Source organism: Platalea leucorodia (genome assembly GCF_965183815.1).
Source record: "Platalea leucorodia genome assembly, chromosome: 5".
In the NCBI taxonomy this organism is placed as follows: Eukaryota; Metazoa; Chordata; class Aves; order Pelecaniformes; family Threskiornithidae; genus Platalea; species Platalea leucorodia.
This window is the reverse complement of record NC_138827.1, coordinates 51,138,309-51,149,839: the sequence shown is the minus strand read 5'-3', so window position 1 is coordinate 51,149,839 and position 11,531 is coordinate 51,138,309. Positions and strand designations below refer to the sequence as shown.

General features: G+C 47.3%; 1 protein-coding gene across 4 annotated transcripts in view; it reads left to right on the top strand.

Moving 5' to 3' along the window:
* The first annotated feature begins 1,672 nt into the window (after positions 1 to 1,672).
* XPR1 (xenotropic and polytropic retrovirus receptor 1) overlaps positions 1,673 to 11,531 on the top strand; it is a 117,346-nt gene continuing 107,487 nt past the window's right edge. For all 4 annotated transcript variants that reach the window (XM_082313331.1, XM_082313333.1, XM_082313332.1 and 1 more), the window contains exons 1-2: positions 1,673 to 1,820; positions 9,271 to 9,322. In XM_082313331.1, coding sequence (XP_082169457.1) covers positions 1,752 to 1,820; positions 9,271 to 9,322 — 121 coding nt within the window. In that variant the 5' untranslated portion in view covers positions 1,673 to 1,751. The remainder of the gene's footprint in view (positions 1,821 to 9,270; positions 9,323 to 11,531) is intronic.

The following is an 11,531-nucleotide window of genomic DNA, read 5'->3' as shown; positions in this document are numbered from 1 at the left end:
GCCGGGCAGGTTGCTGAGTGTGAAGTTTCAGATGAAGGGCACTAAAGCTCTATTCATTAAATGGTTTTCTGCAAACATAATTAAGAGATGGTATCAGCGAGCATCGCTGCTGCATGCGCCGCTGTCGCTGCCGGGTAAATCTCAGCGTGGGTAAGAGCGCTCGCAAATCAGAGGTCTCCAGGCCTGCGACAGGACCCCGATAAATCACCAAAGCAAACGAGCTCTGCGGGCAGGTGGGCTGGTGCTGCTCCTGCAGACGTCAGTAGGAGCGGTGCTCTGGGCAGCTGCCTACGGCAGCGGGCAGGAACGCTGCCTCGTGGAGGGGCTTTCAGCTGGGATGGGATCCGCTGCTTCTTTAACACCCTGGTGCGGGTATGGGAAAAAGCTCCGGAGGCTGTGAGGCTTCAAGGAAAACCAAAATGAATCCCAAACATAGGGAATTCCCACAATCTAGGAACTGGGGAGGGGGCAGGATTAGGGCCACTGGGATACCCCTGGATAATTGAGGGCTGCAGCCCTGCTCCGAACAGCTCCAGTTTGGTCTCTCATGCCATAATGCATGGGTACCAAACCCTCCAGCCCCCGGGGGTGTCTGTGCTTTGGGGCAGCCGTGCCTCCACACGGGTGGGCTCGCTCCTACACCTGCCCTGGGTTTCCCTGCTCCCCCTCGCCCCGCCACGCTGTGCACAGCACCCTGCTGGTAAGCCTGATGAGTGGTGCAAGGGCAAAGGCTTTTGTGATCGTGCAACTCTGGGAGAATTTCCCCCTTTTTTTTTCTTTTTTCTTCCCCTCCTCCTTTTCCTTTGCACTGTCTTCTCTTTCTTTTCCTTCCCCCTGGCTCTTTGTGGCCTGTCAGCCCAATTTCCCTCCTCCCTCAATTCTCACTTAGACAAGTAAGAATTCTTGTGTTTTCTCCTACTCTTCCCCTCCATCTCCATCCTCACACTCTCCCTTTTCGCTGGCTGGTACCTCCCCACCCCCTCACCTCTTCCCCCCACGCACACCACTCTCCCTGCTGCACTTCTCCCCATCCCACCCCATCCCACCCCATCCCACCCCATCCCATCCCACCTCATCCCGTCCCATCCCATCCCATCCCATCCCATCCCATCCCATCCCACCCCATCCCGGCCAGCCCCATAGGGTTCAGGATTCAAACCGGGGCTGTCCCAGAGCTGCCATCGCTTATGGAGGGGCTGGGCTGGCGATCCTGAGGGACGAAGGTGACGCCTTTGGGTCCAAACCGACCCCAAAAATGAGCAGAAAGAGCAAAAGGAAGCGGGCGCCCCCCGCTGGGGGAGCCCCGCCGCCACCGCCCCCCCCCCCCGCGGGCCCGGCGGGTAGGGGCGGGGCCGACCGCCCCGAGCCCCGCCCCTCCGCCGGGCCCCGCCCCTCCCCGCCCCGCCCCGCGCGGGGGTGGGCGGTGGCGGCGGTTGCCGTGGCGACGGCGCCTTGCCGGCGGCCGGTTGGCTGCCGGGCCGGCTGACGGCTGGGAGGCGGCGGCGGGGCGGCGGGACGGGGAAGATGGCGGCGGCGGCGGAGGAGGCGGCGGCGGCGGCGGCGGGGCGGCGCTGAGGAGGCCCGAGGCGGGCTGAGGAGTGGCGGGGCGGGCGGGCGGGGGCCCATGTGTGGCGGCGGCCCCCCCCCCGCCCCCCACTACCGGCGGCGGCGGCGGCCCCTTGGCAGCCAGGCGCCGCTGAGGCGGCTCCGCGGGCGCAGAGCGAGCGCGGCCCCGGCCCGGCGGCGGCAGGATGAAGTTCGCCGAGCACCTCGCGGCGCACATCACCCCCGAGTGGCGGAAGCAGTACATCCAGTATGAGGTAGGGCCGCGCCGCCGCCCCGGCCCGCTCCCCCCGTGCCGCTCGGCGGGGAGCGGCGCTGGAGAGGGGCTCGGCGCCGGGCGGGGACGGGAGGTCTGGGGGGGGGGGCGGGGGGTGGTGTGAAGCCGGCGCCGGTCTCCTCGGGGCAGGGTGGCCGGTGCCCGGGAAGCGCCGCCCGAGGTGCGCGGGTGTCCTCCGGCGCGTCCCGGCGGCTTGCGGGGCTGCGGGGCTGCTCCCCTGCCCGGCGGCGGCGTCTGGCGGCCGGCGGCTTCCCGCTTGCGCTCTCGGCGGGAGGAGGCTGTACGGGCGCCGCGTTTGCCCCTCGCGGGGAGAGGCTGCGGCTCCCGCCGCCCCCCGAAGCGTGGGACCGGTCGGAGGGAAAGCGCTGGGTGGCCGATTAATTAATTAATCGTCGCCGGTGAGCTTTTGGTGCGGGACAAAGGTCGGCAGAGGCGCGGAGCCAGCGGGACGGCCGTCGGGGGCTGTGCGGTGCTCCGCTCCCGGGCATCCCCCCCCCCGGAGCCCGGCCGCGGCCCCGCTGCCGGTCGCCGCGGTTTTTCAGCACCACCGCCAGTTCTCGGCGCAGGCCGGCGGCGGAGGGGTGACTTTGGGAGGCGGCTGTCGCCCTCCCTCCGCGGCTGCCAAGGGCGAGCGGCCCGGGCAGCCCCCGCCCGCCCAGCCTTCCCTTCCTGCAGGCGTTGCCCTGTGAAGGGCCACAGCCTGGTGTGGCAACGCTGGCGGCTTACCTGAGTGCCTCCAAACAGGGCAGAAAGCCCGGCATCCGTTGCCCTTTCTTTTCTTTTTTTTTTTTTTTTTTTTTTAAATAAGGCTAGCATCTCGCTGTTTCATACTTGATTTCAGGTGAACCGCTTGAATCGGGACATTTGTGAGCACTGTTTACACAAAGTTCTGCTGCATTAATCATGAATTATTTGCAGAATACAGCTTTTCAGTTTTTATGATGCCAGCTTTCTAAAGGTCACACTGATTGCTTAGTTTCAAGTGACGCCTGACTTCAGTTTAACTTGATGAAGCTGAAGGTGCTTATTTGTAGTAAAACCCTTTCCTATTTCAGCGTTAGCAGTAAAAGTGGTTGGTGCCAGTGATGTTGGTCTTTTCCACAAGTAAGAATTAAACCTAGACAACGGAAAGCTGATTATAGGAGAGCCATGATCAGCAAAACTTCTTCACTGATTGAGTCAGTCAAAACCATACAACATTTGTTATCATTTGAAGGCCTGTATTTTCTCTCTAGGAGTACAACAACAATTTATTTCTAATATCCCTATTAGTCTGTCTGCATTTGCAAGGAAAGTCACATTTATCTTAGCTTGCTTTGTTATAATGTTGAACTCGAAAAGTTTATATCTGCCCTTTGGACCATTCCTTTGTTTACCTGACTGCAAAGGAATGGATGTTTAAATAAAAAATGCAGTCAGATTTGACTTTAGAACAAAACTGTGATCTCCTTGAGTTATGTGGAGAACTAGATGACCAAATAATAGATCAGTCTTTGAGAAGGAGGAAAACTATTGTCTTGATGAAATAAAGTACCAGCTTAGTTCTGCAGCGTATCTCAGATGGGTTATCTGTGCAAGAGTTGTTTTCTGTTCCTGGAAACAGAAAACCTGTGTATCTATCTTCCTAAGAGAAGGTTTGGAGGTGGGTTGGAGGGGAAGGCAAGGAGGAAACAGAAGGGCAAAAGGCTTGGCTGCATGCTGACCAGACAGATGTAGAGGGGAGGGTAAAGGAGACCCAGTGAACTATGATACCTTGATTAATGTGTGAAGAACTCGGCTGCTTATCGGCCACTGTTTTCATTATAGGAGGTTAATTTTCAGATGCTTTAACTAGGGCAGTATTATTATGTCATTCTCCCTTCATCCCAGTTTAAAATAAAGGTAGATTTCAGTAGAAACTTCCTTCAGGTTGTTACTCTTTCTAGACTTTAAGTGATCTCCTCCTTGGACAGAGAGCTTAACGTAGAGTGAATTAAAGTAAAAACCCCACCCTCCTCTTTAGTAATAAGTTTCCAAACTCTTTGTTTCCCTTGTTGCAGCTGGCTGAATGTGAGTCAGTCTCCTGCTCATGCATATTACAGTAATGGAATAGTCTGGCATTTATTATTCAGTAACTGGTGGTCGTGTGGGTGCGGTGCATAAAAGGCCGGCGCTACCTCGGTTTACTTGTTGATTATACTTGAGGCAGAAAGCATACAGCCCTCCTTTGTCAAGAAAAATTCTGAGAAAAATTCTCGATTAGTAAACGTAAGGCCAAACGCTGATTGTGTTATTTGCGTGCTATATTGCTTACAGCACGCATCATGGTAAAATGTAAAAAAAATATTTGTATATTTAATAGCATTATAATGTTTCTTCATCTGACAGTTTATATCTTTTCCTTCTTAATTAAAGCAGTAATCAAGCACTGTTTCAGAGTGAGAGATCTTGTTGTGTAGGTTTTTAACTCTGAAAAGATTATTCCTGTTTCCGAGGACTTCCCATGGCAAGTTCAAGATGCTGATGAAAGGACTAGAAGATGGTACAGAAATTGCTTTCTTTAAGTCACTCTGTATCATAAAGCTTACCTGTAGTCATCTTATTTTTCTACTCTGGTATTTGTAGTTATTTCCATTGGAGAGCAGGTGACTTATGCAGTCAGGCAGCCCCGAAGTGTGGTAAGACCCAGGTAACTTGTGAGATCCTCACCAGGTGACATGTCTCTGCTTTGATGGGATGCGCAGCAAGTGTGGCTGCAAGGAGCTCTGCCTCGCATAAACTGCCAGCCAAACTAGGAGGAGGGTGTAATCTGCCGCTGATAACGTCAGGAAGAAGAATGAGACTGTTGTGTTTTGAATACCTAAAAATGTAGTTTCACTTTCAGATGGTCTTTAACGATTTACAGTCCTCAGAGTTCTTACCATTAGTGTAATCTTTTCCCTCCAACAAAAATCTGTTTAAGTATTATAACTGTGCTTGTAGGAAGTATGGAAGTTGCCTGGGCTGAGGGTAGATGTTTGGTCAGTGGAAGAGCTTTAGAGAGAGAAAAATCCATTCACTTTCTTTAAACAGGCAAAAAGAAGATACGCTTTGATAGCTATGGCTTAGATTCTTAGTTTCTTTCAGCAAAAGCTCTGCAGTGACCATTACTGTCCATCTGCTTTTTAAGAAAGAACAACTTGGCTTGTAGAAAAGAGGAGAAAGGATGACATACGCTATTCTGTTTCATTCAGCCTTTTGCAAAGTCATTTGCCATGATTGAGTCAATGTTAACATGGAGCTTTACACAAACCTTGATTGACTTGATTTGACTTTCCACTCCAAATTTCCATTCTAAAGATTACATGAAAGCATGCAAATTTTGATGTCACACTTCGTACGCAAACTCCATTCCCAACCGATGGCTCTTGAAACCTGAGTCAGTGCAAATGATCAGGAGGGCTTTACATGAAGACCAGTGGCAATACGGTAGTATATAATCCCAACGTAAAGGGGCATTTTTACCATTGAAGTCCTGAGTGTCATTCTCGGGCTATCCCCTGGACGTGATTAAGAGTTTAAAACAAGGTACTGACAAACGCTTAATTTGTGGAGATGCTTGTTAAATATGTTTAACGCTAAATATGCCAAAGTTTTAGACAACTTTGGTCATGATTTCAACGTCTGTCATCCAAAAACTTCCTATTTGTTACAAGTAATGCTTCAAGTTTCTGTACCCGCTGCCTTCTCTGTGCAAAGACCGCTGCGGAGGGGAGCAGCATTTTTCGGGGGGTGTGTGTGTGTGTCCCAAGTCCGTAGGGTGCTGGCTGCCTCGCACACGCACCTGGGCCCTCGGGTCCCGCAGCTGCACGGTTCTCGCTGTGCAGCTGGGCTGTGACCCGTGGATATGCCCCAACCCTGGCAGTGGGAGTGAAAAGATTTGGTCACCTCCTTTTAGGGGATCTGGCAGCACAGCTTCTTCTGTAAAGTTAGTAGCCTTTTCCCAGCCAGTTAAAGGATTGCTGCGGCATGTACTGCTTCAGTGCACTTCTTGTCTTAAAACCTTAAGTTTTGAGCCATTCATTTCCTTTCGGTTCCTTTGGTGTAAAGATAAAATACGAAAACAAACAAAATGCCATTTTTTGTGTCAGACAACGGAGTTCTCTTTTCTACATAGTCAGTGCTGAACAAATTAAGGTAACTCTTAGATGAATTTTGGCTGATGCTTTTTTTGCTAAAAGCATGCTTCACTGCATTTAATGCACATTTTTTGATGCAGCGAAATTGTTGGGTTGCTAGTCCTCTGTTTATCCACAAATCATGCTGCAGATTTCCTTTGCCCTTGTGTCCATCTCTGGAGTGCTTGTAGGAGAAATAGGAGAGTGTTGCTCCTTCTGCTCAGACTTCTAAACGTAGAGCGTACGTCTGCGCGTCCGGCTGATGGAAACGCGGTGGAGTTTTACAGTTGCCAGATGGCAGTTTTGTTTCAGTTAATCTGGCCTGAATTTGTTTATCTGTATGCAGAAGTCTGATGGTATTTTTAAAGAAAAAGTGCTTGATACCTTTGGAATCGCAGCATCTGCGGAAGAAGGAGAATCGCAACAGTTATTACAGGTACAGACTTCATGGGAGAGACGGGTAAAAGGTGCGAGCAGGTGACTTCCCTTCCTTTTTAAGGAGACTTCCAGGTTTTAAGGACTTTTGCCTTTGGAGAGGGGAAACAGGTTGCCACGTTTCAGAAATCACTTCTGCGAGACGCATCCTCCAGCAGGAAGTAGGTGGGGAGAACGAAACCGCTAGCTGAGGTAGCCTGCCTGCCGTCAGGGTCTCTCTTCCAGAAACAGGCTTTCCGTTTTTGGGAGGTGGCCAATTCTGCTCGTCAAACCCTGCTTCATGATAGGCAGTTCACACCCAGGCTTGCCACCTCCTGACACAAATCTGTTGTGCTATTTCACTATTTGTCCTTCTGAGTGTTAGCGGACGAGCTTAGAGGAGCATAAGCAGTTTGAAAGCTACTCGTTTAAAACAACGGTTTTGTTCAAGCGTTTTAAGGTTTTTGTCCTTGAATTTGTTCACTGTCAAGGTTTGACAGTTGCGTTTTTACGTGTGTTTTCTTTCTGTGTTTTTTGTTTGTTTTTTTTTTTTTTTTTTTTGTTCTCTGATATACATTTATACAAGTTTACCATGGGTGCAAGGTGTATCACTAGCACAAGATAAAGTAAGGAAATAACCCTTTTTGCCTAGTTTGAGGGCAGAAAGAGTAATCCTTAAACCTCTGAAGTTGACAGTGATGGACAACTTCTGGAAACAATAATTTCTAAAACTGTAGTCTAGAGGACTAAATACTTTAGGTGTGAAGGAGCACTGAGCCTTTCACTTTCAGGTTGCTGGTTTACTTTTATAGGTCAGGTAAGCAGTAACAAAATCTGCTGCCGTGCAGCTGCCAGATTGTAATATGTCAGTCTGCATGGGGAGAGGTCTGCGGGACGACTGACACCTTCAGCTTTCAAGGTTGTTTAGTGCAGAACTGTCAGTGCTGTGGTCCTTTTTAATTTGTTTTTTTAAAATGACTGGTAAAACAAGAGATGGGAAGTATACTGCAGGTTTACCTCTGGGTGGGTTAAGGGACAAAGTTTTTACTATGGTGACTTTGAATTTGCTGTCTCTTCAGGTTTGTTTATGCTATGCCATGTGGTTGTGGTTCATGGAAAAAGTTATAGGTAGGCGACGATGACGAGCGGCATGAAAAAAGGGGAAGGCTTTTTGACCACTTGATGCAGGGAGGCAGATCATGTGCTGCTGGCCAGTGAGTCATGGAGGGAAAAGGACCGCAGCGGCCAGTGTTTGGGAGGAATTTCAAAAAAGCACCGAGGGTAGAGGAGAGCTGTGCCGCTGGTATGAGGATCATTCAGCAGTGGCTCAGTTGGGAAAACAGTTACCCAGGTGACCTTTGAGACCTCTGTGGACTCGGGAATCAGACCTTTGAGAGATGTCTGAGCTGCCGGTGTAGCTTGCCACCTAGGATATCTTCTGATAAACAGATGTGTCCTTTAGACCTTTTATTTACTGAACAGGATCGTAACCACCATGTTACAAGAGTGCTGAGTTTCCAGCTGCTGAGCTGATGGTTTTTGCCTTGAGGGTATTAGGGAATTTGTTATTTAGGCTGTGATGTTTTGACCTGGGGGACGACGACACACAAGATGGTAAATGCAGAGGTGTAGGATTATAGAAGTATACGATATGTTGGGAAACAGGCAGAAGAGGCAGGAACTAGAAAGACCTGAATGAATTTTGTGTGTTAGATTTCCGTGGGCTCAAAAGTGAGGGAATAACATCTAGTTTTTGCAGCAGCTGCATGTGAAGCACGCTCACGCTCAGTATGTGCGGTAAGATGCCTGTCTTTATCAAGTGATGTGGGGTGTGTGTAAACAAATCACTTTGCAGGAGGAATGGGCCCTTCCTGGTGGCTTCTAGTTCCAAAATTACGGTTCAACCTATTCCTTCAGCCATTGATCTGAATTCAGTTGATTGTTTACTTGCTTGCTCTTGTGATGTGAGAGAGAGCAAATCTTTAGTCTGTGGCTGGAATAATACCAGCATCCTAATTACCGTCTGAAAAGAGACCTTTTGAAAAGGAGCTGCAAGCGATGAGGTTTCTGATGTGGTGCCTCCCTCCTGACTCTGGTAACAGAAGGGGTTACTGCCAGGAGTGCTTGATACTGAGCTGTAGGACCACCTCGCCTCCTGGTCCTGTTGCCTTCACTGCTTATCTCTTGCACCAGCAGTTTGAGCGTGGGTGAGCGGCTTGTTCCTGTGGTCTCTGGGAGGCAGCTGACGGTGCCTCTAGGACGTGAAGACCTGGTTAATAATTCTGGCTGGTGTTAACGTTGTCCTTCAGTTTCCACCTCAAGAGAAGGCCATCACCCCTGGTTCCCTAATCTCCTTCGTCGTGTTGTCTTCAGCTTTTAGAATGTATGTGTATTTCTGTACTCCTGTATAACAGTGAAATCAGAAATCCCTGAGGCTGCTTTTCCTCCATTTGCCTTGACCAACTCTTTTCTGTGTCACGCAACACTTTTACATTAAAAAATAAACAAACACACACACACACCGCCCAAAACCCCAAAACAAAAAGAACCCCCACACCTCCTCCAAAAACTCCTTTAATATCCTTCAAACCAAGAAACATTTTTCCAAAGGAAGATGTTGAAAAATACAGTTGGAAGAATTTTCATAGATTAGTAAGGTAACAGGCTTTCGACAAAGCAGTCAGTAAACATGAACTTGTGTTTCTCTTGTTAACAGCAATACATGTGATAGCGTTGACATCACGTTCCATAGCTTTATGTGTCAGTCTGGCGGATAAAAGGGCTTTAATTGCTTTTGTTTTCAAACAGGCGTATCAAAACAATGTAAATTTTTTTTTTTATTTTTTATACTAACTGTATTCCTTGTTCTCTCCCTTGCAGGCTTTGAAGGAGATGCTATATGCAGCTGTGGACCAGGCCCCTTCTATAGAAGGTAAGCAAATTGTAACTAAGAATCATGTTTTTCTTGGCATTGGGTGCTGGACACGTAGTCCTGCTACTTTTCTGCCCTCACTCCTCCTAAATTGGTAAACTTAATACACTGATGGGCAAATGCCTGGCCTTTCACAGCCTGTGTGCTATTTTTGATTGTTAGAACTCGTTGTCCTCTGTCATTAGGACAATAAATGTCTTTGTATAGTTTGGGACTTCAACAGCTGGATTCCTCCTGCTTATAAGGGCATTCACTGGTGGAAGTACTTTCTTCATCGCTTGAGAATAGACCTTTGTTTTCTTGCCACTTCGGGAGATAATTGTGCTAGAGAGGTGCTGGTTCCTGGTTTGTTACTGGTGATCTGAACTGGAAGAGTCTCATCCTTTCGTTCTGCGTCCTCCCTGAATGCTGTGCTACCTCTCGTATGTGGACATGAATGTATTTTCTTGTTTGCCTGTGTTTATTGCCACTGAGTATTCTAGATTATTTTAGTACAGCATTTGGTTTTAAGCTCACTGCATTTTGAATAGTTTGTTTAATTAAGTGATGATCTGTGCAAAATTTCTCAATAGAGCCGTTTACTTTCTTTATCTTTCTTCTTCGTTTAGTTGTCTTGGAAGTACTGAATAGGTTTTGCCTTTACGTTGCTTCACTCCCTACTTTCTTGCCCTTCATGTGGCTTTCAAACTGTTTTTTAACCTCCTTACTGTTGTTATTTTCACTTCGATTGCAGCACAATGTTAATTTCACTGACCTCTGAATGCGGCTCTGGGCTTCTTTCTTGCATATTTATAGAGCAGAAGAACAACTGCTGCTTCTAGTGTAGTCAGTTGGCTAACATGAATAATGCTAGTCACTATTAATGTTAGCTTATTAACTACTTTCTTTGCGTTGATTAGAATCGGGAAATGAGATATGACATAGTTAAAATAATGTGGAATATTAATTTTTGGATTTAACTCTACCTGCTCTTTGATTAGAATTTTAAAGCAAAACCTGCAATAGTTAACAGACGAAGTGTGTGTGCATGTGTGTGATGGGGCAATCTTTCCTTATGCACTTCAGAGGTGCAATCTAAGCTGAAAACTTCATTGAAGCAATGCTCAGGCAGGTATAATCTTTAGGTTTAACTCGACGCTTAGTTGCTCGCTTGACTCAGGCTGCTAATTCTGTTAAATCAATCACCCTTTTCTCTAAAGCGCAGGCCCTAGAACTAGATTTCTAAAGGTTATGGTCCTAGCATGATCTAAAATTTATGGGTTATCTTTGGAAAACTGAGGAAAACTTGCCAGCAATACACTGGCAAAAGAGGAAAGTCTCGCTTTATTTTTTAGAGTGGCAAAATTGCTTAAAAACACCCACAAACCTAGAGGACCTTTCTCCCCAACAGCAGAAAACCATTTTTTTAGTTAAGAGGAACTAAAGTGTTTTGTGTAGGTCAAACTGACTATCTTTATTAACTTTTAAAGATAACTTACTAATTTTGTTGAAAATCCAGCATTAGTTTTATGGAAGACTGGAGCATTTAAAAGACTTTCTTTCTTCTATCCATCACTTTATTATTGACAATGGGAGCAAATGGTGTCTGTGCTAATAACATTTTGTGGTCTAATGTTTGAATGTGACTTACTGGGTTTTGCTTGTGATACCTAGAATTTCAAGGTGAGCCTTGAGTTGCTAACTGTAAAACTCCAAAGCGTTATAATTCAGCATTTTGATTTCTTTTTGTCAATGCTTGTGGCATATTGATGTTCCGTAATGTGCTGTGATGTTTGTGTGTAAACATATTTGGCAAAGGGAGAGAAGGTGAGGAATAAAATGGTACATTATTATATTTATGCTCTTTTAAATGTTAAAAGAACTTTAACTTGTGCTTCTGCCTCCTTTGATGCTTTCAAAACCTCAACAAAAGGAAAGTAATGACTTAACATTGTTCCACTTATGAAAAGTGTCTTCTGTTCATTTTTGTGGGATCAGGTCTCTTCCTCTGTACTGTAGAGAATGAAGTAATCCAAATACTTTGAACCACCCGTATTTAACTCTGTCTTGCCTGACCCACTTTTAAGTAGAGAGCAGCTATGCCAATTCCTTCACCTTTTGTTCGTTAAGTGAATGTGAGTATGTGTGGCCGTTGGAATTTTTTTTTTTTTTTTCCTGAAGTTTGTTTCCAGTGTGTTCTTTCCCTGTCTTTTTCTCTCTGCTTAGTCTG